Source organism: Acartia tonsa, chromosome 8, assembly GCF_053477335.1.
Source record: "Acartia tonsa isolate MP-2025a chromosome 8, ASM5347733v1, whole genome shotgun sequence".
Classification (NCBI taxonomy): Eukaryota; Metazoa; Arthropoda; class Copepoda; order Calanoida; family Acartiidae; genus Acartia; species Acartia tonsa.
Genome location: NC_137267.1, coordinates 33,900,099 through 33,925,836, shown reverse-complemented (window position 1 = coordinate 33,925,836; position 25,738 = coordinate 33,900,099). Strand labels below are relative to the sequence as shown.

Below are 25,738 nucleotides of genomic sequence, written 5' to 3'. Positions count from 1 at the left end.
GGTGAAGAGGAAAAGGAGAGTCCAATGGAAGACGACAGCGAGCAACCTGCTTGGGAAAAGGTATATTTTCTAAATAAATGTAGTGAACTAAAGGGATAAGACAATGGTCGTTAAATTGATCCACTTTCCCAGTGAAGATACACAAAATCACTCAATTTGTAGATTACAATTTGTGATTGAAACGTTTGAACACTCAAACTAATGAACCAACCTATCAAAATTCCCCAAAGTTGATAAACCAACTAATAGGAAAACGTTACTATAAAAACTTTGAGGACTAGTGTAATAAACAGTTCTATGTCCCCTCCCTTCCTGATTTTTTTTCAGGTTGGATTGGATTGCTATATAAAAGTTTTATCTGACATAAGTTAGCAAGACCATAAAAATCACGTCAATAAAAAATTCTCCATTATCGTGCTGAAAATCTACAAAATCTTTTTTTGCGTCCTTAATTCTTCTATAATTCTAGAACACTTTTTTAAAGATTAGAGTAGGAATAGTAAGTGTACACTGTACATACAAATATACTTTTGGTGGTGTGGTTACCATTTAGCTTCATTAATTTTATAAATCTATGTTTATTTTTGATTTAGGCTGAAGGAAGATGTGATAGATTAGCAGACTTAAAACTTATCAATGAAAAAGGGTTCATGTACAGGCCCTATGTCCAGGTTCTATTTAATTATTTTATAGAAAGATAGACATAATATAAAAATATAAATAGTAGTAGTTTAATAAAAAAAAGTATAATGCTATATATGTATAAATCATTTTAAAATGGTAAAATAAGCATATCTATTTCAATTTTATAGAGCATATGTCTTGAATATTTTAATTATTTATGAATTAGATATACAGATAGATAAATAAAGTAAGAGTTGAATTATAAGTTAGCAGTATCATAACATAAATTGCTATTGCTATATATAAAACTCTTGCCTTTGTATATAGTTAAACTCATTCCTATACTAAGAAACACAGCAGTCAACATATTAACAACAATTTATCCCAGGAACCTGCGCCAATGACGGAGGACCAGCTGGCCGAGCAGGCTGAAGTGCTGATGCAGCTGGGCAGTGATCTAGCAGGTAGCGAGGTCAGGGCCAAGCTACAATCTGCCAATCTTCTTTCAGACATGGAGAGCTTTAAGGTATAGAGGATTTACAATAAATTTGATTTTAGTTAGCTACCTAATATTTCATAATTTTAGAAATTGTAATTTCAAATTTACAAGGAAATGAAGGAAAGGGTTTTTTTTTCTACTCAGCTTTTGTTTTTTGGTTCGAACACTGAAACCACGCTGGGCCTGAACCTGCAGTGCTCAAATTCTGGGGGGAGACCCAGTATCCAAACCGCCTGGGGTCAATACCCAATATAATCTGACCTTTCTTAACCTGGCCTGCAGTATAAAAACAAACAAACAAACGTATAAATTAAATATCCACCTCCTCATATTCTATTTTTTTTTTTTAAATATTGGAGGGGAGTTTTGATTAAAACCGCCGTTTGATTTATTACTACATAATAACATTACAGTGCTTCTGTTTTTTTCCTTTTTGGGTTTTGATGAAAACTAAACTTGAACTTTATTAAGGCTGCTAATCCCGGTTGCGAATTGGCCGACTTTGTGAGATGGCACAGTCCCAGAGATTGGGACGAAGAAAATGGTTTGTCCGCCAGGATGAAGGCTAGTGGCAATATGTGGCAGGTAGAAAATTATACCTACAGATAGGGAGATAATCATCTGTGTGGAACCTGGAAATGGTTTTATCTAGTCAATCAAAAAACAGATCTACCTGTTTATCTTATTCTTCATGCCAATACAATCTAAACACAAAAACCGAAGAGAACTTTTTTTCTAACAGAATAATCAAATTTGAAACTCCCTATCAACAGAAGTGAAAATGTGTGATATACATTATACACCTTTGGAGAGGGAAGGGATTGTCTCTCGAAAAGCTAATATTTTTTCAATATGGCTTCGAAACCTATTAATATCCGCTGGATTAAAATCGGTTTTGAACCATGTGTATAACGGACAATTTTATAATTTTTTAATCTTATAATTTTTTATTTTCATATCCGCAGTTGCTGTTGTCTATAATATGCGATACATAACTATTTTTAGGATTTATGGGATCAGGCCCGCTCCGTGCCAGCGCACAGACAAAAGAGATTATTTGACGAGACAAGAGAGGCAGAGAAGGTGCTGCAATTCCTGACCAACCTCGGCCCTGGTGATATTTCCCAGCTAGTTCTCCCAACCATCATGCAAGCTGCACATCTTAGGTATTTATATTTACTAGCGGCTTTGACCTGGAGGCCTGTATGGGCAATTGAAGAATGGGAGAAGGGACCACTGTTAAATACTGTTTTAAAAGAAAAACGTTTTTTGTTGGGAGGAGGTTATTTTTTTCTGGGGCGATTTTTCATGTGCCACCACCCTCTCCAAAATTACAATAAATCTTCTTAGGTCCTATGAGTAGCTTCACTGTATCTGAGAACTATATAAATTGGTTCAGCGGTTAGGGAGATCATTCGGTACACACACACACACATATGCAGATCCTCTTACATTATTATCTGAAATTATTGCTAAGCCAACACGCAAAATGGCTATGCCTATGAATACAAAAAAAATCTAACTTTTGTTAATAAGCATAAAAAAAAAGCATCTAGGGGCATTTAAGGTAGGAAAGTAAGTCAACCCCCCCCCCACATTTTAAAATTGAGTTTTGAAAAAAAAAAAAAATGTTGGGTGGGGCTTCTTTTATTGGGTGGGTAAAGATACCTACCCTCCCCAAAAATAGTTAAAAACTTCCCTGGACCTATAAAAAGCTTCACTGTAAAGGAGGACTATATTGGTTCAGCGGTTAGTGATATCCTCTGCTACAGAGAAAAAATACTTACCTACTACTTTCTATAAGAGGATATATTTAGGATTTTGAATTCTGATGAAAACCTGGAATGCCTTGACCACTTGACCATCCTACACAAAGAATTGATTGCTATGATAACTTCAGGAAATTATTTATTCATTTCAAATAATATCTCCATAAACAGCTGCTTGATGTTAAAACAAAAAAAATCCTATAACCAAGCAAAATAAAAATGGAATTGTTGTATGTTTAGTCAGATTTAGAGTTATTTAACTTCATAAATGGAAAATAATAGCCACATTAAAAATCATGCAAGTTTTATAACTTAAAAAATTAGTAAGCCTAAAAAAACAAATAAAAACAAGCCTTTCATGGTTTTGTTCGTAAAAATGGTTTCAACCATGAACTAGCAACAAGGATGACAACATCCATAAGTAGCGGAGCACTAATAAAAACAAACAGACTATATGAATTAAAGAAAAGATGTTCTGTGATTAATGTGCAATAATTTCTTAGAAATCACGAAACCTTTCTGAAATATTAATGGGAATCTTTACCAAAATTTCTGCCGAGAAAATCGCACTTTCCCCATAGCGTTAAGGACGGACGGACTGACGGACTGAAAAAGTGAATAATAGAGTAGCTTCGCGACTAAAAATATAATATTATGAATAATTTGTAAACCAGTGTCTAAGATGCTCTGTCCTCCTGAGATCCGGCACTACCGAGGTAACATCATACTACAAGAGTTCACAATCAGAGAGGCAAACTCGTGGAAGGTAGACACATTTTTAACACTCAAATTGAGTTTCATAAAACTTAATGCATTATTACAATGTCTGTATGAAGAGAGAGAGGGGACATTCGGCTGTGAATTCAACTAGTTCCCAAAGTCTTATAATAACATTTTCTCATTCGATTGCTTAACAACCTTGGGGACTTTTTTTAAACTTTTATTGGTTGGTTCATTTAGATGAGTTTTTAAACGTCTCAGCCATTAATTGTATTCTATAGAGGGTATAATTTTGAGTATCATCATTGGGGATGTACATCATTTTAACGGCCATTGACTTATCTTTGAATTTTTAACACCTAAAGCGAGTTCTATAAGCTTAAGTACAATTACTCTGTCTGTCTGTATCTTAATTTTAAGTTGGTATAGCTTTGCAAAATAGTATTAGGATACAATGTCGCTTATTTTCCTGAAAATAAAGGGGGCAGGTGGATTAGACACCTTTTAAAACCAAACCAAAAACTCAAAGGAACACCAAAAATGAGTTACAGCACTTAAATTCGGCATGGCACTTGATTTAATGAGGTTCCATGTGGAACTGTGAAGCAACGGGGAAGTGGAATCGTTTCCCGACGATTTTTGTTGCTTTTTCTCATCAAGTTTTGCAATTTTTGTTTCTTTTGCAACAAAAAAATCTCCTTTTTTAAATAATACAAGTTTAAAGTGAAAATGGAGAATTTTTTAAGAAGAAAAATTGTTTGTCTCAGATAAATCAAAATTGTCTAATTTGGCGTGAAAATGCAAAAAAAAATCAGTGGGAAATGACAGTTTTCAACGAGAGAACGCCACCCTTTCTTCACAGTTTCACATTGTCCTCATTATAGCAATTGTCATGCCAAATTTCAGTGCCCTAACTCTTTCATTTGGTTCAGTTCCTTTTTGTAAGAGGTGTGGTTACAAAAAGTGTCTCATCTGCCTTCACTCTTTATTATTAAGAAAATATGCGAAATTGTTTCTTAGTACTTTTTAGAAAAGCCTCCAGCCTCCCTTTTTAAATCACTTCCCTGAAAACCTATTCTAAAGAGATGACTTTGTACGTAAAAAGAAATTTAATTATGAAATAATGCAAAATCATAATAGATTACCTAATCAAACTATTAAAGGTAATTATTACAAAAAAGATACCTAGTACATAAATATTATTTTTGTTATGTTAACAAAGGGACATTTTTTCAAAAAGGGCATTTTGTTGAATCAATTAAGTGAAAGGATTTTTTTCTCAGAATTTTCATTAAGTATTCTAAACACCCGAATAAATTTAAATTGTTTTAGAAATAGCGCATTAAACTGTATAAATTGTAGATTTTTTACACCGAGAAAAAGAGTTGGATTTTTCCAGATTATCGTCCTTTTTTTATGGATTTGCGAAGCTCATAACAATTAATGGTTTGCTTGCCTTACTTACTATCGTTTGAGACTTAACAAAGAGTATCTGCTATCAGAGATCAAAAAAGAAAAGACAATTGCCGATAAATTTATGCACATCCCAAAAATTTTACCATATATAGATTACAATCAGTGCAGTGGTTGAAACGTTTGGACACTCAACTTATGAATCAACAAATCTAAATTCAATAAAAGTACCCAAAGTTGTTAAGCAACCGAATAAGGAAACGTTATTATAAAACTTTTAGAATTAGTGTAATAAACAGCCCAAAGTCCCCTCCCTTCCTGATCTGTTATCCTAAAAAAATAGTTATTACAAGTTAGTAAAACTTCTTAATATCTGATGATTAGGCCGACTCAAGATGCAAAATTTTTTGGCGCGCTATTTTAACCCATTCTATTCATAAATATAAGACTATTGATACCTTTAAAAGTGTTCTCAGACTATTTTTTCAGCAATATGTCAAATTCGAATTTCATAAAAAAGGGGAAGGTTCCCCCCTGGGGGTGAAATTTTTTTTTCTTTCAAACCATGGCTTTATACACCTTCCTGAATTCGTCTTGAAGAGTACATTAAGAATCAAAAAACGTTTTTAAAAAATATTGATCCCAGAAAAAGTTATCCTTTCCTTCCAGATCTTCCAACCAGCCTAGTGTCACAGCTTTTACTAGTCTGTCATCTTCCATTCTCATTATATGGCCAATTCTTTCTAAACATCTCTTTTCTATTTTCCATCTCATTGATTTTATGCCGAAATCAGATCTTATATCCTGCATATTTACTCCTTCCTGCTGCATTTGTATCAATGGTGGTCCCTGTTTATTGCTCCAAATATACCTGTACATGCGGTCCACGCTACTTTGTAAGGTCTTAATTTCACGTAGATGCCATGTACGTACCTGGCAGTCAAATAACATCGTGCTTTCTACACAGGCCTGGGTGATTTTGGCCTGGCAGGTTTTTGACAGTCTGGATCCTTTTAATTGTGATTTTACCTTTGTCCAGGCTGCCCACCCTCTTTTCTTTCTCTGTTTCAGGTCTTCCTCTGGTCCTAGCCAGCTTCCAAGCATTCTGATCTTCTTGCTTTCATCAGTTCCAAAAATCAGCTCTTCTTCTTTATCATCGTTGTTCTTTTCTTCAAATCTCGCCATTACTTCCTTTACTGTTCTTAATCCTCCTTCTATTTCGTTTTTCTTTCCAGCTATAGTGGTGTCGTCCGCAAACAAAGCTTTATCTATCCTTATTCTCTTGGCTTCAGAGTTTCTTTTCTCCCAAGTTCTCATACCTGGAAAGGATGAGCCTGGTACCCATTTGTAAGGTATACCTACTTCCAGTCCTGCGTCCTCAGCTGTTCTTTTTCTCTTTTTCGCCGCCACTCTCATTACAACCTGATGGTAAACATTAAACAATATAGGTGAGGAAGGATCCCCTTCTCTGAGTCCTCTAGCTGGCACCCAGGGTTGGCTCTCCCCCTCTCTGCTCTTCACTCTATATTCTGTTGCTTCATGCAGATCTTGCAAAACTCTTAAAGCTTTCTCCTTCATTCCATATCTTTTCAATATTCCCCAGAGAGCTGGTTTGTTAATTCTGGGGTATGCCTTCCTTAGATCTAATAGTTTGGCCATTGGAATGTCGTCTTCATTTAGCTGTTCACCTCTGGCTTCTAGTCTCTTCCTTCAAACCATGGCTTTATACACCTTCCTGAATTCGTCTTGAAGAGTACATTAAGAATCAAAAAACGTTTTTAAAAAATATTGATCCCAGAAAAAGTTATCCTCAAATAACCGTCAAAATCACCTGATTTTGCTAAAATGGCCAAAATTGTTAGTTTTTTGAGAATAGCTCTTGCTATGATCAAAATATTTTAAAATCGTTTTTTGATCCTTAATGTACTCTTCAAGACGAATTCAGGAAGGTGTATAAAGCCATGGTTTGAAAGAAAAAAAAAATTTCACCCCCAGGGGGGAACCTTCCCCTTTTTTATGAAAATCGAATTTGACATATTGCTGAAAAAAAGCTACTAGAACACTTTTTTTGGTATCATTGGTCTTGATATCATAAAAGGAATGGGTTGAAATAGCGCGCCCATTGAATTTCAAAAAAAGTGGTAATTCTGAGTCGGTCTACTGATGATTAATTAGGTCTTATAAAGAGCATAAATATGAAACTTAGATAGAGACATTTTCATTATATTGCAGAGTAGTTCAAAATAAATAACTTTACTACATAACTTTATAAAATAAACAATAAATCCTAATTTCATTTAGATCTTAATATTATCTGTCAGATGTCGGGGCGTGAAGCTCCTACTAAAATCATTTCTTCATCCCTACACACGACAACAGTAAAGTCAACACTAAAACAACATGTAAACAATTCCAAGGATATAAAGGGAAGTCAATTGCCAATAAATTGATGTTTACCCCCAATAAAATTACCTCTTTTATGTATTACAATTAGTGATTAAAATGTTTGGACATTCAACTGAATAAACCAACCAATCAAACTTCAATAAAAGTCCCCAAAGTTGTAAAGCCAATAAATAAGATAACGTTATTATAAAACTTTGGGGGCTAAAGTAATAAACAGCCAAATGTCCCCTCGCTCCCTGAAACAAATCTATCTTAATCAATAATATATTCTCTTGTTCAGATTCTGGAGAACCTAAACCGAGCAGAACTGTATATATCCCGCTACATGTCACTAAGAAAAAAGTTTGTGTATGACCTCAAGATTGCGGAGCATGAAGAACAAGAGGATGCTGTCAACGAAATGGAAAGGTAAGCTTAGACAGGGATCTACAGGAACAAGACAATGACCGATAAATTGATGTACATCTGCAATAATGAAAGACAAAATTACCCCCTTTTGTAGAATAAAATTAGTAGTTGAAACGTTTGAACATTCAGCCTAATTAATCAACAGATCAAATTCAATAAAAGTCCCCAAAGTTGTGAGGCCAACAAATAAGAAAACGTTTTGAAATCTTTGGTGACTAGCCCATTCTCCCTTTTCTCCCTGAAGCATGGATGTCGTTGTTTTACACAGTACAATGTACTAAGTACTTGTTCGCTTTGGGCTATGCTATTACAGGTTTCCTTTTAACCTCTTTAACAACATTTTTTTATGTGATATAATTCTCTTAATCTGACACCTTTCAAGCTTTTTTAGTTATGACACACTAAAAGTGTTAATGTTCGTTTGTCTTACCTTGAGGGGAGAAAGTCGGTCAAAAAATCAGCATGTGACATCTTAAAGGACGCCTGCAAGAAATAACACGCTTTAACTGCTAAAAGACTGCCACAAAAAGACCCAATACCCCAAATTATAAGCCTTCAGCTTCAATAACAAAAAAGTTCTAGGCATTTCAAAATAGCATTTTATGTACAATGGAATTTTTGAAAGATTTCCAATGCTCATAAAAGAAAAAACAATATTAAATTACGTTGCCTAGACATAAAATTATAACCTTATCTTTGTCAGAAACTTAGATTGCCTGTAACTGATTACATTTTTACAATAAAAACACCACAGTTCATAGTCAAAATCTATGAAAAAAAATCGATTTAAATTGCATTTTTAAACGAAAATCATAGCGGAAACAAAGGGGTAAACTAATACAAGCTTTGCTGTGATTGGTTGTTAAGCTGATTCAGCCTTCTGATTGGCTACAGTACATTCGGTACAACGCAAGTAAAACTTATTTTTTTTTAATGATTTTGACTATAAAAATGGGTATTTTTATTGTAAAAATATAATTAGTTACTGGAAACCTAAATTTATGACAAAAATAAGCTTATAATTTTGTTTCTAGGCCACGTAGTTTAATTTTAAAGTTTTCAACATGAGCATTGCAATTCTTTCAAAATTTCCATTGTACATAAAATGTCATTTTAAAATGCCTAGAACTTTTTTGTTATAGAAGCTGAAGGCTTCAAATTTGGGGTATTTGGTCTACTTGTGGCAGTCTTTCAGCAGTTAAAGCGTGGTATTTCTTGCAGGCTTCCTTTAAAAATGAGGGATTATTCATCTCTTTTTTAGGGGTTTTCTTTCCCACAACCTCTCTCCTCATCCCTCATTTTTATGTTATCAGAATTTTTATAACGACTTTCTCCCCTAACGTCCTACCTTTTCAGAGCTTCGCTTTTACGGATGTAGTCATCCTTGTTGCAATTGTAATTTAAGGAACTATAACATAACCTAATCACCGAAGAAAATAATAATTTGCCTTACCACATTGATATCATGAATTTTATTTAGGTTTGTACAAAGTCTTTGTCAGGAGGGAGCGGAGGTCAAGGTTCCCGGAGCTGCCAGAGGCCCGGCTGGAAGACTGCTACAGGTACAGTGTTCAGTGTCAGGGAGGGAGGGGATATTAGGCTGTTACTTACACTAGTTTCTAAGTTAAGTTCAAACTTTTTAACCACTAATTTTGATCTACTAAAGGGGTAGTTTTGTGTATCATCTTGGTGATGTACATCAAATTATCGGTCATTGTCTTATCCCTTTAGATTCGGTTCCTGTAAAGGTAGCCTTCAGTTTTGGAAATTAAACAAGGTTGACAACATCCATAAATCATAACACAGAAGTATGAAATAGTTTATAATAGGCATTTCATTAAATGACGGACAATTTAAGTTACAGATGTGAAACTAATTATAATAATAAAAATCTTCTTCTTCATAATAGAAGCATACACTAAGAGATAACTAAAATTTAACATGCGGGCTCCTCAAACCGTTAAACATCATCTTCTCTAAAACTAACTTTAAACTTTTGTCCGCCAATAATAAATAATACAGAGAATATTTGATTTCGTGGGGAAATTTCACAGGGTTCTGTGTATGCTAAGAGATATAAGTTTTCCGGAATTTTAATGTAGGGAGCAGATTTGAAATCTGCATCAAATTTTAAGGATTTTTTATAAAATTCGTTTTTTGTAAAATTCTTTATCTAAAAGCGAAAATACATTTTAAGTTAATTAATTTTGACCAATAGGATAGGTGGATTTTAAACTACCTGCACTCTAATTGGTTGAATGATGTACGACATCCAATCAGAGCGCAGATTTTTTAAATCCACCAATCACAGATGCCAAAATTAATTAACTTAATTTGTATTTCCGCTTTTAGATAAAGAGTTATACAAAAAACGAATTTTATAAAAAAAAATCCTAAAAATTTGATGCAGATTTCAAATCTACTCCCTACATTAAAATTCCGGAAAACTTATATCTCTTAGCATACACAGAACCCTGTGAAATTTCCCCACGAAATCAAATATTCTCTGTATTATTTATTATTGGCGGACAAAAGTTTAAAGTTAGTTTTAGAGAAGATGATGTTTAACGGTTTGAGGAGCCCGCATGTTAAATTTTAGTTACCTACCTTTGAGTAAATCTTTCTGATACAATTATTATTTTTAAGGAATATTTTTTTGCAAACGAATAATGCAATGGTTTTTTTGTAGGCTATTTTTCGCGAGTCTAATCAAGACACTGAGCCGCGTGCAGGAGGTTTACCACAGCCGCGGGTTAAACAATTTGTCCTCCGCTGTCTTGCAGGTATGGAAATATTAACTGTATCATATTTTTCAGTATGGCTTCAAAACCGATTAATATCCGCTGGATTAGAACCGGTTCTAAGCTATACTGAAAAATCATGTATTGTATCGTATTGTATCCAATCAATCATCTTCGGCATCTCGAGGCTAACAAAACTTAATCTTATGATTGTACATTTTTATATGCGCGGAAAGCTGTTTTGCCTTAGATATTTTTAATCAATTTAAATTATATTCCTTTAGGTCGACCACTTCCCAGCTCTAGACCAACCCCGCAGAGACTTTATGCTAGATTTGCTCCCCAGGTATCTATAATATATACTATCAGTAGAACACTGTCTGTCTGCCCGTCTGAAGCTTAAGATCTCAGTAACCGCTGAACCGATTGGGTTTTACTTTTCAGGGAATTCACCTACTAGTCCTGTGGTGATTTTCTACATCTTACTTCCACGTAAGTTTCATGGTGGTTTTAGGCTATTTGATAATGAATATGTTTTTTCTCTCAATCTAGTATTCATTAAAATAAAGTACAGTAATCTACTAGTTAAAGTAAGTGATGTTTATTTTAGGAATTCCGGCTGAACGGTGTTTACACTCTGGATCGACAATTCTTGTAGAGCATGCATTAGAAATTTTTAGACCGAGAGTCATTTTTTAGTTTTCATAAAGTTGTGTGTTAGCTATTAGTCAAATGCGCGTATTAGGTCAAACTGTTCTTAATTTTGACCAATTAAACGCATAATTTAGAACAGTTTGACCTAATAAGCGCATTTGACTGGAGACTTGCACCCAACTTTGCGGTAAATACGCGAGAAAAAAATGACCCCCTTGTTGATTGAAAATTTAGTAGATTTTGGCTAGGAAGAAATTGGCTAAAGTAGAATTTATTCGACTTTTAAAATATAATTGTAAAGATAACAAAAATATTCTTTTTTCCCATTTTCAACAAATTTCCTTATGAAAACTTATCCTGTTGAAAAAAGAAAGTAAATCAATGGTTATTTAATGACGAAATTGTTTTCACATTTAAAATCTTATTTATTGTATTGTTTTTATTCAGAATTTTATAATGTTTTTTTTAATATCTTAATATGTATTCTGTGATACACTTTTTTAAGTAATTAAATTGTACCTTTGGGGTAAAATCAAACCGGTTCTAATCCGTATATAAGATATATTTAAATTTTTATGGTTTTATTCTATGAAACCATACAAAAACTACATTTAAAAATGTTTCATCTGTTTTAAAATATTTTTGTCGAACTAAAGTTTTAAAACAATTAAACATCACCTAATATTAAAATAAAAATATTTTACGTCATCTTATGAAGTCATCTTTTTCATCTTTTCATTACAATTAATTTTTTTTGTATTTAAGCAAACCTACATTTTTTAACAATTTTATAAAATACACCCACTTAAAACTAAACATCTTTTTACTTACATATATTTTTATATTCAAAGTAATAGGTATTATGTTTTAATTTTTACTTTTTTACAAATCAAAATATATTTGTTAATCAACACTATGTTTTCAAAAAATAGTTAGATGAATTTTTTTTCACTTAAAAAATTAACGCGACTGTTAAAAAGTCTGTATTGAACTTTAATCATTAAAGTTAGTAACGGATATTATTTATTTTAAGATAGAATCACTTAAAACAATGAAAATTTATATATGCCGAATTAATCTTTTCAACATTAACTATTTGAATGAATTTCAGAAGATAAAAGTAAATGTTAATACACGATGAGTAGTTTGAGCGAAGAAGGAAATTCTTGTTCTGAATCAGGTAAACCTGAAAGCTGCTTTTAGTGCCTACAATACAAAAGACTAATGATAGGCAGTACACATTTTAATGGATCATTGGTAGGTCAGTATGACGTCATCTCTATAAGCAATATAGGCTGCTTCGTAAACTTGGGAATTGAGTTGCCAATTGTGATTATATTAATCAAGCACTCTTTCTCACCCTAAATATGTAACAGCTAGCAAAGGTAGAAATTAGAGTTTAACGTTGATTGTTATGTCACTATGTAAAATTATTAGTGGCTGCGCTTCTAGTATCTAAGGGGGAGAGTGTAGTAAATTTACATAGTTATAAGAAAACACCTCAATTCTTAAATCTAGAAAAACCATCAAAGGACCTATGTGAAGCTCTTCAATTGGAGAACTTAATCGGTTTAGTTGCTAGCAAGATATTTAAGGGCCAACAAAAAACTTTTAAGTTACTGATTTCTTTAAGTATTTAGCAGAATTGATCTAATTAACTACTAAGTATTAAAGTTTATATGACCAGTCTGATTGTATTAATTGAAATAAATGTCTTAGTTTTAGTAAAAGTTCATTATTAGTTTATTATATGATTGGTAGCTTCGTTTCTACCCTCTAGATGCTATGTCAGTATCATTTTTATCCAGTGGGGGGGGGGGGGGGGGTTAGAATGAATAACCTAATCCATTTAAACATATGTTAAATTACTGATTTTTTTATAAGTTTTTCTTCTCTTTATTTTTTTACTCGTTAACCCGTCTTTTACAGCTTGCTAATGCTGCGCTACTTATGGTCACAATTAAATTGTCCTTGTTTTAGATACCAAGGATGACGCAGAATCTGTACATGATGATGGAACCGGTAATTCTGAAGCAGACGAAAATACTGAACCTCAGACAAGCACTGGAAAATTCTCCGAGTTAAAGGTTTGATCTTTAGAATAATATTATATATCAAATTTATTGTCAGTTTGTCAATTTGATGATTTAACCTCTTGAAAACTTTATGATGATTCCTGATTTCATATTCCTGGCTAAAATGACTAGTTTTAGCTTTATCCTTATTGGATATAATTAAACATATTTGGTTTTCAAGTATTGCTTCGGAAACGACTAATATCCGCTGTATTAGAACCGGTTCTCATCTATACTAAAAAATCATGTATAGCATCGTATTAAAGACAATTTTCTACGATATTAAAATAAAAATACATATAATATTAATTAATACCAGTTTCATTATCTTGGTCCTTCGGCCCCTCAGGGCAAAACTGGTTTTAGTCTTATAATTTTTTATTTTATCCGTGGAAAGTTTTCTATAATAAGACGCGATAAATAAATAATATCATATTGTGTGCACTGCAATTGTTTCTTTATGATTCCAAAAAAATATTAGATATTAAATGTGTTTGGGTTTTTATTTTGATATTATTTGAATTGAAAAGCAACAAAAATGTTATTAGAAAAGCGGCCATAAAAAAACATGCATTTTGCCTAAAAAGTACACAGACAAACACTTCAGCTGTTTTGGAAACGGAACAAGAAAAGGTTTGTAAAGATAGTTATCTCAAGAAAATGGTAGTGGTCTCCATTTGCTTCATTCTTCAAATTCTTTACTCATTCATGAGATAATAAGTAATCAATGAAGGCAATGAATTACCATAGATTATTAATATAATATAACTATCGACAACAAACCTAGAGGCCTCTAGGGGAACATTGAAGGATGGGGAGGGGAGTCAACCCTCAACATTAAATATTAGTTTCAAAAGAAATAGTAAAACCTATTTCGGTGGTATTGTTATGAACCTTTCTATGACCTATACATGAGAAGCTTGGCTGAAAAAGATAGCAATATCGGTTCAGGATACAAATAATTGACAAAAATGATTTTAGAATAAGGAAATAGAAACATTTGATTCTGGCGAAGGGAATGACGACTCGGAAATTGAAGAAAATGATGTTGAAAAAGAAAAAGAACATAAAAAGGTAAAAATATGCATGAATTGTAAGATTTTAGTTTTACTGTGTTTTTAGCAGAATATTTTAGTTACTCTATAATTATATTATGTTCATATGTCCTAACTGTTACCAAAACTTGTGCTGGTAACCTAAAATTGTTAATATTCTATCTATAATGTGTTTTTAACTACTGAATATGCCTGAAAATTGAATTTGTTATGGACCCTGACTTTTTCAATATTTATCTACCTAGGCTAAAAAAGAGAAAAGTTCCGATACAGAGGAAGAAAAAAATCCGCGAGTTAAAGAAATAGAAAAGGTTAAAAAGGCTCATCCAGGAGTTTTTGATTTCTCTAATGATAAGGTATTTTTATTTTATTTTTATGAATAAATTGATTATGTAGTTCTTGTTATCAGCTATTGTCATACTAAAGACTTTAAAATATGTCTAATATCTGTTTGGTTCTTAATAAAAATTAAGGTTAATATTAAAATGATTAAACCAAGACAAAAAATAAATTGTTTAGGATGAGAATGAAAAGATGGAAACAGATTCCTTAGCTGATCAGGTAAACAAGGATTAAATCATGCATAATTCTATGCACTATAGCAACAAGATGTCTTTCAGCCTGTTTAGGTATATGTTTGTACATCTGCTAAATTTCATGGAATAATAGTATTAGTTGTTTAGGTTTTAATTAATTCTCTAAGAGTTATACCCCCCCCCCCTCCTGTTCCTCTTAACTACAAACAAACTTCTTGAAAAAATATATGATTGATGCTTATTGTAGGTTCGGATAGTTTAAGTTTATATTATAAGAACCCTCAGGGATTGCATCCCGTAAGGATAGGACCCTGTAGAGTTATAACCATTTGCAGAATTGTATTCTTGTATAATAAAAAAATTAAGGAAAAAAGGTTTCGGTGTTCTTAAGTTTTATGAAAACATTAAAATAATACTTCTATAAAGGTAAATATATATCTAGTATGGCTCCGAAACCGATTAATATTCGGTGAATTAGAACCGGTTCTAAGCCATACTGAAAAATCATGCGCATGTATAGCATCGTATTATTTAAAGTTTTAGCGAATATAAAAATGTACAATCATAAGATTAAAAACAATTGCGCTAGCCTCGAGATGCTAAAGGTACTGGCTAACAAAACTGGTTTTAATCTTATAATTGTACATTTTTAATATCCGCGGAAATCTGTTTATAATACGATGCGATAAATAATTATTAAGGACGAAGAAACAGCAGAGGATGGAAGAATTAGTCCACCTACAACTAGAAAAACAAGGTTAATAAATAGATAATTTTCCTTGCATAATATTAACAATATGTATGTGTGTCTGTTGCTTCAGATCTTGCTAACCGTTTGATCGATATGTTTCTCCTTTACAGTGAACCTTTTTTTCGGGGGAGGGTACCTTCACCTCACGAAAGAAATCGACTTTGGAAAATAATACCTTTGCATCCCGCCCTCCCCCCCCCCCTGTCCACAAAAAATATGTTTTCTTTATTTTTAAATTAAAATAAAAAGTAATTGGTCAAATTACCCCCTCCCTTTCCCTCAAGTGTCAATATAAGCCTCTAGAGGCGTAGCCGCTAGCTACATATAAAGTAGTAGGTACTTTTTTTGTCTGAAGCTAAAGATATTAAAATGTGCTAATCCATTTGAGTTGTACTTTTCATGAAAGCTTTATACAACTAGTAATTTATACAAGTAGTAATTGTAATGTGGATAGATGAAAAAATTAGCTAATCTAAAACTTGTAAAATTAGGTTTAATAGCTGGGAAACCGATAGATAGATAAATCCTTATAATAAAGTAAAAGGATTTTGTTTGTCTGTACCGAAGGACCTCGCTAACCGCTTAACCGATTGGGTTCTCCTTAACAGGTTAGCTTTAAAAAATGGGTTTTTGGATTCAATTTCCCCTCAAGTGCCCCTAGAAGCCTCTAGATGCGTAGCCGCAAGTATTTAATATTTGAAGTAGATTAATTCTCTTTGAAAAAAGAAATGCTAATTAATGACTTTTATATTTCATATGGTTTAGGTACTTTTAATTTACTTTCCACTATGATTTCGAAACCAGTTAGTATCCGCTGGACTAGAACCGGTTCTCAGCCATACAGAAAAATCATGTATAGTATAGCATCATATTATACACAAGTGCCCACAAAAGTATAAAAAATTTTAGTTTTGTTAGCCCAGGCCTTCGGCCCCTTTGGTACTAACGAAAGAGGTTTTTATCTCTTAATTTTTCCTTTTAATTTTCGCGGAAACCTGTCTATAATACCATGAGATAAATAACTATTAGATATTGATAATTTACCACTATTAAATTCTTGTATTTCCTACAGCGCTAACAAACTTTGTTAATCAATTCTAGATTTATCAAAAGCGAACCCTTTCTAAAACTAGGGACTGTCCGTCCGTCCATAACGTATAGCTATGATTGTTTCTTCATGCAATGTTAGAATCCTCCTTTCGATTTCAAACTTTGTATGAGGATTCGCGAAATAGTTAGGTACAAGATAGAAAACGTAGCATCATTATACTTCAATAACCTAACAAGAATGACATCCATAAAAGTGAAGTTCAACAAATCAAAATAGAATATTGTGATCCCAAACGTGTTTTAAAGCAGCATGTTTAAAATGGACCTACAGACTTTCTGGTAATAATTATACAGTTTTACTACGCTCCCTAAATTTTTCCTTACTGTTACATTTTGAAATCGATAGAACTATTGTAACATGTAACATGTAACGATAAGAGCCTAATCATAGAAAAGCCTCTCTTTTTAAACCTATTATTTACGTACACAACATTTTAATCAAAGTTTAATTCTCTTTGTGAATCTAATATGATATATTCAATTCATATATTATAATATTCTTATGAGCCTTGTCACCTATTTATTTACTAAGTATATTTGCGATAACTTTTATTTAATGAAATCTTCCAATTTTTAACCTGTACAAAACGGCCTGCTTAATTGCTTCAAGATCCATGTCAGATCTATATAGGAAATAAATGTCTATAAACGAGCTCAAGTTTTCCAAAGACTATTCGTTGAAAACTCATAGTGCTCCAATAATCCATAATAAACCCTCATTGCCCAGAACGATAAGACCCATTATTTTACTTTATTAAAAACAAATTCATTTTTTTTATTTCATGTTGCTATTTACATTATAATGAAGTATTTAATTTCTAATCATAAAAAAGAAAATTTAAATTTATGATATAATAAATTTAAGAAAACTCTGTTTTAAAAGAATTCGATTGTGGCGACACTTTGTGTGTTCAAATATTGAACTAAAATTGTAATCATATAATAAACCCTTTGGTGATGGTAGTGTAAAGAAAAAAATATAATTTAAAAGATCTTTTTAAGATCATTTAAATTATTAAATATTTACTTCCGTTTAAATAGTAATGCCGGGTGAGGAAAACAGATTTATTGAGAAATATATATGCATATAGAAAACTAGCCAATAGAGAGATAGTTATATCGAGCCAACTCTAGTTAATAATATAGGATGAAATAATATATTAAAATCAATAACTTATTTGTGTGGAAATATCCAATAAGTATAAAACTATTTGTGCATGTTTAATTTCAAAATATTCCATAAACGTTGGTTGTTTAATAGAAGATCCCTCAACAAAACTTTTGCTTAAAAATATTAAATCGATATAAAAAGCACAAAAAGTTTTAGATTTAAAATATCTTGATAGATGTTTATATGAAATGGATGGTTATAAGTCAGCGAACCCCCATGTAGATGAAACTATTGTTGGAAAATTTTGGACACTGAATCTTATACTATGTGCAACCAAATTAAGATTCAATATGACCCCTCTCAAAGATTGTAAGCTATGATAGTACGAGTTTCTAAACTTTGAGGTCAACATTTATTTTCTACTGTCCATTGTCCCCTCTCTGATAACTGTAAGTTTATGAAACACTAAAAATTCCTTTGAAATCAATCAAAGTACAATTTTAATTTACAAAGAAAAATATTATTAAATTGCTTTTAACAATGGATATAAAAAGATATGAACAAATATATAGGTACGAAGAACCTTCTAATCGATATTTAAAATCATAATAAAAGAGAAGAAACAGTATTAGGAATTTAAACAGATCATCATATCCTAGACAATACAATGGAAGTAAATAATCAAAGAATTTTTTTATCAAGATTAAGACTTAAAATAAAAAAATAAAAAATATTATTTTGCTTTCAAATTTCTTAGCGAACAAAACATAAACTATGTATTTGATAGCAAAAATAAGTCACAAAAAAATCATAAAATTCATTTGGTTTTTTAATTTAAAATTTCATATCTTATATCATTATGAAAATAAACTGTTCTTGTTTAGGTCTAAAGTAGCAGAGGATATAAAGAAAACTCAGGAGATTCTAGCAGCTTTGCCATGTGTTGAAAGGTATATTTCAGTTGTGCATCCACCAGGGATCTTAAGGGATAAGCGTTGGACTCTTATTAGATTACACCTCGATGAACAAAATTACCTCTTAAAATCATTAGTGGAAAAGTAAGTCATGGTAGAGTGGTCAAACGTCCTGTAGGTAAACAATTGACCTTGGTTATATTAGTTGTTTTTGTATGATAATGGAATGCTTTTATATGCCAAATAAGATCCTTTACAAAATATTCATATTTCTGACTACTATCAGTTTATTTCTCATGAAAATTAGAAAGCTTAAAAATAACCATGCAAGAATTTGGTTAAAAGTGGGTCTTATACGGTCAGGCATACCTTAGTTATTAAATTTGGTGCTCAGCTAATGAATGTTCCATTTAGGTTAAGGCCTCCCAATGGTGGTGGCGGAAATGGGTCGACTTTAAGTGCGGATAAATCCGAAACTGGAGAATATGCGTCGGACAGGTAGATCTGAAGAATAGATTCACATGTTTTAATACAAAGATAGAACCAAATGCTGCTAATTTCAATATACTTCTTGAATTTTGGATTTTAAATAAAAAGATTGTTTTTTAAACAAATATGTTTTTATCTCTCCACTATAACAAACAAGTCTCTTTTTTCTGTCTAAAGTAACTTAGTATTGTAATCTTTCAATGCTGCGCTACTTCAGGATATGATTGTCCTCTGTTTCAAAAAAAGTTACCTAACATTTTAAACCTTGAAAAAATTTTGAAAGTGAAAAGTCTGTACCTAATGTTTCTTTGTATTCAAGTTGAGGTCTAAGCTAGCCTCACTTCAGAAACTCGACCTAGCTAATTAGATTTGATTTTGTAGATGTATTTTCGCATGGGCCCAATTCAATGATTATTTCATAAAATTTCTTCACAATTTCTTCATTTAATTTTCTTTTGTTAGAGATTCAGTTTATTCTGGTAGCCAACCAAGAGCCCTAAGAAAGAAAAATAAATCAGACAAGGTAAAATGATTTTTAGAAATTCTGTTAGCTTCGTTTTCGAAGCCGCAGGCTAAATTTTAGACCATATTCGCTGTCGAAGCGGCCAGGAAGTCAGCCATATTCTCTTTTTTTGGCCAACCTACTGCTACAAGCCCAAAACCAACTGCGGATTGAGGCTTAAAAAATGAATTAATTATTTTTATTCCCAGTCACCATAGAATTAGGCAGTTTAATATACTTTCCTGTGACTTATGCGTCTTTTAGTAAGAATATTAATAATGCATGAGGATATATTATTAAGGATAGAAAAAAACACATTTAACCCTAGAACTGTAAGTAAGCGTCCTAACCATTCAACCATTACTCCACTTCACTTTTGTAGGTATGCAGACTAGTGGCTAGGCCCCTAGTCTGCGTATATAAAATGAAAAAATCCTTATATAATATAAAGATTTCTCAAAATGGAAAACTGAATCGATTCATTGGTTAGCGAGATCTTAATGGACAAACCAAAATCTTACTACTTTATTTCATTTATAAAAGTAGAGCACATAGACAAATTGAATTGATTTTAACCCCTATAAAATCAGAGAGAGACATATGTAGAGAGAGGGGACAATGGACTGTTTACTGTTTAGTGTTTATTTCACTAGTTTCCAAAGTTTTATAATAACGTTTTCTTATTCGTTGGCTTATCAACCTTTACATTAATATTTAGCCATTGTCTTATCCCTATAGGTCCCTGCTATAAAATACTTCTATTCTAGGTTTCCAAGAAAGGAGTGCTACGAAAATTAAACACTAGATCGACCAAGGTAGGTCTTTTCTATCATAATAACAGATACAAAAAATTAAATAGGATGGGAAATACATTAACTTAAACTAAAAACTCATACCTATGTATGAGTGTTTTTTTTTTGTAAAAATGCCATTTTCTCTGTGAGACTATTACAGATAAATCTTTGAATTTTTGATCATGGAAATAAAACGAAGTATCGGGTTCTATCGTATTTTCACAGTAGCTTTTGATAGGTATGAGTGTTTTTTGGAAACATGCCCTTTTCTTGGAGACTATTAAAGATAAATCTTTGAATTTTTGGATCATGGAAGTAAAACGAAGTATCGGGTTCTGTCGTATTTTCACAGTAGCTTTTGATGTTTTATAAAAAGTTAGATTAGGTAAATGTTAATAATTGCCCCGTAGGGTTAGAGCCCCCCCCCCCCCCCGCAGGGGCTAGAAATAGGAGAAAAGCTACTGTGAAAATATGACGAAACCCGCTACATCGCTTCAATATACTCATTTTCAGGGGAAAGGAAGGCGCAGTTTGATAAAAAAGAAGCCTGTAAAAAGTCTAAGTATGACTCCGACGCCCATTACCTCACAAAAGATTTATTATAAGGTAAGATTAATTTCTAAAATACTCCAGAATAATGATATTATATTTACTTTTACATCGACTAAACAATCAGGGCTTGTGCGTCCACTCGACGGTCACGAAATTAGGCTAATAGTTTTTCTGACAAATCATTCATACCCTACCCTATTACATAAATTATCAAGGTTTATTTGTCTGAAGCTAAAGATGTAGGGAAATACAATTACGAAATGGTTGTAGGGAAGCATTGTTAAAGTGGCTTGGGGTGGTTTTAGGCTATTAAACTGATCTCCACCGACCTTCCCTAGCAATTATGATATTGACATCTTATTAATATTTAGGGTGAGTACTTCTCAGTTGGTGATATTGTTTCCGTCACAGATGAATCAGGAAATTAAATATTTCAAAATAAACTTTTTTCCAATTTTATGCTTTTTTTGTTATTTTGTATTTTTATTTTTCAATTCCACTAATGGTCCACATATTTTATATTTGTTTGAAGAAAAAAATACATTTAAAAAAAAGGCAATTTTCCCTTGAAGGGAGCGTCCACCTCCCTGATAAATAACTTTAAAAATGGCTAATAGTTTTTTCCTCTTTTAAACACAAACCCAATCGGTCCAGCGGTTAACAGAAATTATATAGTTGTTCTTTGTTTTACAGATAAAAGACTAATATTTCATTTGCTATTTTATTTTGAAGATTTTCTTTTATCTTAAAGATAATAAAAGGGACAGGCCTTTACTTCGAGAGGATGCTTAGAAGGACTTAATAATCAAAATTAGGGTTGGCAATCCAGATCCGGAATCCGCCCAATTTTTGGCCAGTTTTGGATTTCCGAATCCGGATCCGGAAGCCGTTTTTTAATAGCGGATTCCGGATTCTTATTTGGTAGGCTAAAATTAGCGTCTTGAGTTTTTTCTTTCAACTCCTCCTCTTTGAAGGCAAAGATTTTCATCATTATATATAATATCTTTTAAAATCTGGTTCGATTCTCGGAAGTGAATTATAGAGAACACCAAGAACATTGATTTTTAGGACATATGTAGCACTTAATTTAAAAAAAAAATTAAAAATCCTTTTAAAATATTGCTAGAATCCGGAATCAGAATCCGGAATCCGCAAGAAATCCGCCACTTTTTTTTGACGGATTCCTTAAGAATCCGGAATCCGAATTTGGCCCAAAAATTCGAAGGATTGCCATCACTAATGAAAATATACTTAATAAAACCAATAATTTCCATCTATGTATGGAGAAACAAAATTAGTATAGTTATTGCTTTTCCTAAATTAAGTCCTTTTTCACTATAGTTAACTTTTTTTTTAAAATATTTAAATTAAAAAAAAATAGGTGACATATACTACGGTCAGCTTAGAGGATTTCTTACAGATCAGTTCGGAGATAAAAGTGGTGTTATAAGGTTAGTAAATATTTTTTTAAATTTAAGGACTTTTTTATAATAAGGTTTTCAATTTAAATTGTTGGGTTTCTTAAGGAGACGTATAAGGGAAGTATATTTCTAATTAATCTCCAACCAAGTATTAAGGGGATCTCAACAATGGAGGACAACCTCCTTTTTGTTAATTTTGTCCTAATGTATATGTTTAATTATTGTATTTTAGACCTAAGAAAAGTGTTTGACTTTATAAAATATTATATAATCAACTTTAGGACTTTGGGAAACATTGTTTAGGACAACAATTTTAAGAGTAAAGACAAAATGGTAAAGTAGTCTAACTATTTTACATATTATCTAACAAAGCATATTATTTAAATACACTAAATTAATTTGTATTGTGTAAATGAAAGAGTTAAATAAGAAAGATGTGGGTAGCGACCACTTATATACATAGTTGACGTCTTGAAAACATTTTTATTTATATTTTGTTTTTAAGATCAAAATATATATAATGTACAACCCTTTTATGCTTTAACAACAAGTACAGTTATATCCATAGTTTAGATATTAAATTATAAAAATAGTTTTAGTTAGAAAATGAACTGTAGTTTTTAGAACATATGAAACTCTGATTTATTATGAAATATTATGTACTTTTAGAATGGTTAGGTATTTTTTTTATGGCGTTCGAGTGTGTTACTTGACACATTAATGAAACGTAATGAAATGGCGTCCGAGTGTGTTACTTGACACATTAATGAAACATAATGAAATGGCATTCTAGTGTGTTACTTGACAGATTAATGAAACTTAATGAAATAGTGGAAACTAGTCCGAGTGTGTTACTTGACACATTAATGAAACTTAATGAAATGGTTAAAACTAGTCCGAGTGTGTTACTTGACACATTAATGAAACTTAATGAAATGGTTAAAACTAGTCCGAGTGTGTTACTTGACACATTAATGAAACTAAATGAAATGGTGGAAACTAGTCTCCATTATAGTTACACACCCCCCCTTCCCCTATACGCATGCTCCTATATCCTTTTATATTCAAACTTAGAATAATATATGTATTGAAACAAATAATATTTGACATCAAAATTGTTTTATAGAGTAGCTTCTATGACAGATCTAAATTTTTATAGTCAATACAGAAATTCTAAAAAATTCTTTTACAAATTTCTAAAGCTTTTGATAAAGAAAATTGATTTAGATATTTTCTCTCTTTTGGTTTTGATTTATAAAATCATACATAGAATTTTTATCATATTTTTCTTTCTTTAACTAAGTATTTTCCTTATTCAACCTTATCCTTACCAGCCGTTCCACATAAACTTTATATTAGCCTAATATTATTATTTATCAGTTTGCAGTTGCTGTAGGTAATTTTTTTAACAAACAGACATTGATCTAATCTAACTATTTGTATTTTAGATTCCATGCTTTCCTCCCCTCCTTTTTAAATTTCTTTTAAAAATAAGAGGGGGATTCCAGTGCTCAACAGGGTACTTGGTGTAAAAGCGCCTGCAAAGCTAAACACATAATTCTGTCTCGTTGTCTTAAATGTGATTTTCAACTTTGTAAGGCCAAGACATTTGCTAATAGTATAAAATGCGCCAGACTTAGTAGCTGTTGGTTTAACGTCTCTAATATGACGTTTATTGTCAAGGCTGGAACCCGACACCTCTTTTGAATGTAAAATATTTTTTTATGAAAATTTTTGTTTTAGTTGGTTACTGCCTACAACTGGAAGTCCCCCACCCAACGAAGGATTCCATCCAGCTACCTATATCATTGGCCCAGAGGTAATACGAATAGGATAACTCAATATAACAAGGATGACAAGATTCATAACTAGCGAAGAAAAAATAAATCCTGGATTTGCAAACGGACAAGAGCAAATGAACAGTTATCATTAAAAAGAAAAAGAAAGAAGGCTATACAAATAGAAGATTAAAGAATTATAGAAAATTACGAAAATCTTTTTAAAAAAACTTTATATCTCTTTTGTTTTATGACCAACGGACCTACAGACAAAGAATCTTGGATACTTGGATGCTGGATGCTTTTTGGAAATGGATATTTAATCTTGGTACCTTTTTCGTCTGCTAGCAAACTGCTTTCTGCTCTTTTGTAGCATCTTGGCTGTGTTATTATTTTCGACACTATTGGCTGTTATTCAAAGAAGCAATTAAGAGTCGGCACAGGGTTCTCGGGAAAGGGATATACAGTTTGATTTTGCCTATTTTAAATCATTAATATATTAGGAGGACATTCCCCGTAGCATGGAGGTGTTTACCTTTGTGATGCACGCCCCTTCAGACTACTTCCACAACACCAAGGCCCCATACAAGACCTCTACCCTGCCCCCAGCTGGCAAGGGTGACATCAAGATTAGACGGCTAGGACCGAGGGTGATACGAACTGTGGATAATAAGACTGTTTATGTTGGTATTTATAGCTGAATAAAAAATCTTCCAGAATTATTATGGAAAAGTTATTTGAAATATTTATACTTTCATATACTATTTATTATTGTAATACCTACTTCTGTAAACAAATCATTAAACTTTTTCCAGTATGGCTTTGAAACCGATTAATATCAGGTGGATAAGAACCGGTTATAAGCCACACTCAAAAATCATGTATCGTATTATATCCAGTTTTCTACGAATATAAAAATGTACTATCATAATAGTTAAACCAGTTTTATTGGCAGGTGACTTCGTCATCTCGGGGCTAACAAAACTAGTTTTAATCTTATAATTGTACATTTTTATATCACCGGAAGCCTGTTTATAATGTGATACAATAAATAACTATTCTTGAATCTTTAAACTTTTCAAATATTATTTCATAAATGATCTTACGGGAATTATTCCTTTCGTGGCAACGCCCCTTAAGGGGCGATTCATCGCATTTTAAAATTGCTTTTTAAAGGTTATTTTAGGTAAGGTTAGGTTATATTGGGTTAGGTGATTGCCCCCACAGGGTTAGGCAATTGGCCCCGCAGGGGCTAGAAATAGAAGAAAAGCTGCTGTAAAACTGAAAAATACGAAGGTGCGTTGCCACGAAAGGGACTATACCCGATCTTACTTATAAATTGTTATAAAATAAAAATATTTTATTTTTCAAAACAAAATCTGTTGTTAATAAAATACAATTTTTAAACAAAAATTA

General features: G+C 32.1%; 2 protein-coding genes across 2 annotated transcripts in view; both read left to right on the top strand.

Moving 5' to 3' along the window:
- Positions 1–12,359, top strand: part of LOC145326583 (rab3 GTPase-activating protein catalytic subunit-like) — a 17,123-nt gene extending 4,764 nt beyond the window's left edge. Inside the window, exons 8-19 of the mRNA XM_080169954.1 lie at positions 2–60; positions 594–671; positions 1,013–1,150; positions 1,595–1,708; positions 2,129–2,289; positions 2,941–3,023; positions 3,567–3,658; positions 7,712–7,839; positions 9,320–9,401; positions 10,529–10,622; positions 10,865–10,926; positions 11,191–12,359. Of these exons, the coding sequence (XP_080026080.1) occupies positions 2–60; positions 594–671; positions 1,013–1,150; positions 1,595–1,708; positions 2,129–2,289; positions 2,941–3,023; positions 3,567–3,658; positions 7,712–7,839; positions 9,320–9,401; positions 10,529–10,622; positions 10,865–10,926; positions 11,191–11,238 (1,139 nt within the window). The 3' untranslated portion in view covers positions 11,239–12,359. The remainder of the gene's footprint in view (position 1; positions 61–593; positions 672–1,012; positions 1,151–1,594; positions 1,709–2,128; positions 2,290–2,940; positions 3,024–3,566; positions 3,659–7,711; positions 7,840–9,319; positions 9,402–10,528; positions 10,623–10,864; positions 10,927–11,190) is intronic.
- On the top strand, positions 12,343–25,738 carry LOC145326779 (uncharacterized). The gene is made up of 15 exons (XM_080170189.1): positions 12,343–12,414; positions 13,215–13,321; positions 14,291–14,383; positions 14,610–14,720; positions 14,884–14,925; positions 15,602–15,657; positions 18,757–18,822; positions 19,201–19,284; positions 19,738–19,798; positions 20,545–20,592; positions 21,085–21,177; positions 21,495–21,544; positions 22,506–22,574; positions 24,288–24,363; positions 24,826–25,738. The coding sequence occupies exons 1-15, from the start codon at positions 12,372–12,374 to the stop codon at positions 25,021–25,023; spliced, it is 1,197 nt and encodes a 398-aa protein (XP_080026315.1). The 5' UTR covers positions 12,343–12,371; the 3' UTR covers positions 25,024–25,738.

Coding starts and splice junctions, on each gene's coding strand:
- LOC145326779 (XM_080170189.1), top strand. CDS start 12,372: ATGAGTAGTTTGAGCGAAGAAGGAAATTCTTGTTCTGAATCAG. Junction 13,322..14,290: donor GAAAATTCTCCGAGTTAAAG/GTTTGATCTTTA, acceptor AAATGATTTTAG/AATAAGGAAATAGAAACATT. Junction 20,593..21,084: donor TAAACACTAGATCGACCAAG/GTAGGTCTTTTC, acceptor ACTCATTTTCAG/GGGAAAGGAAGGCGCAGTTT.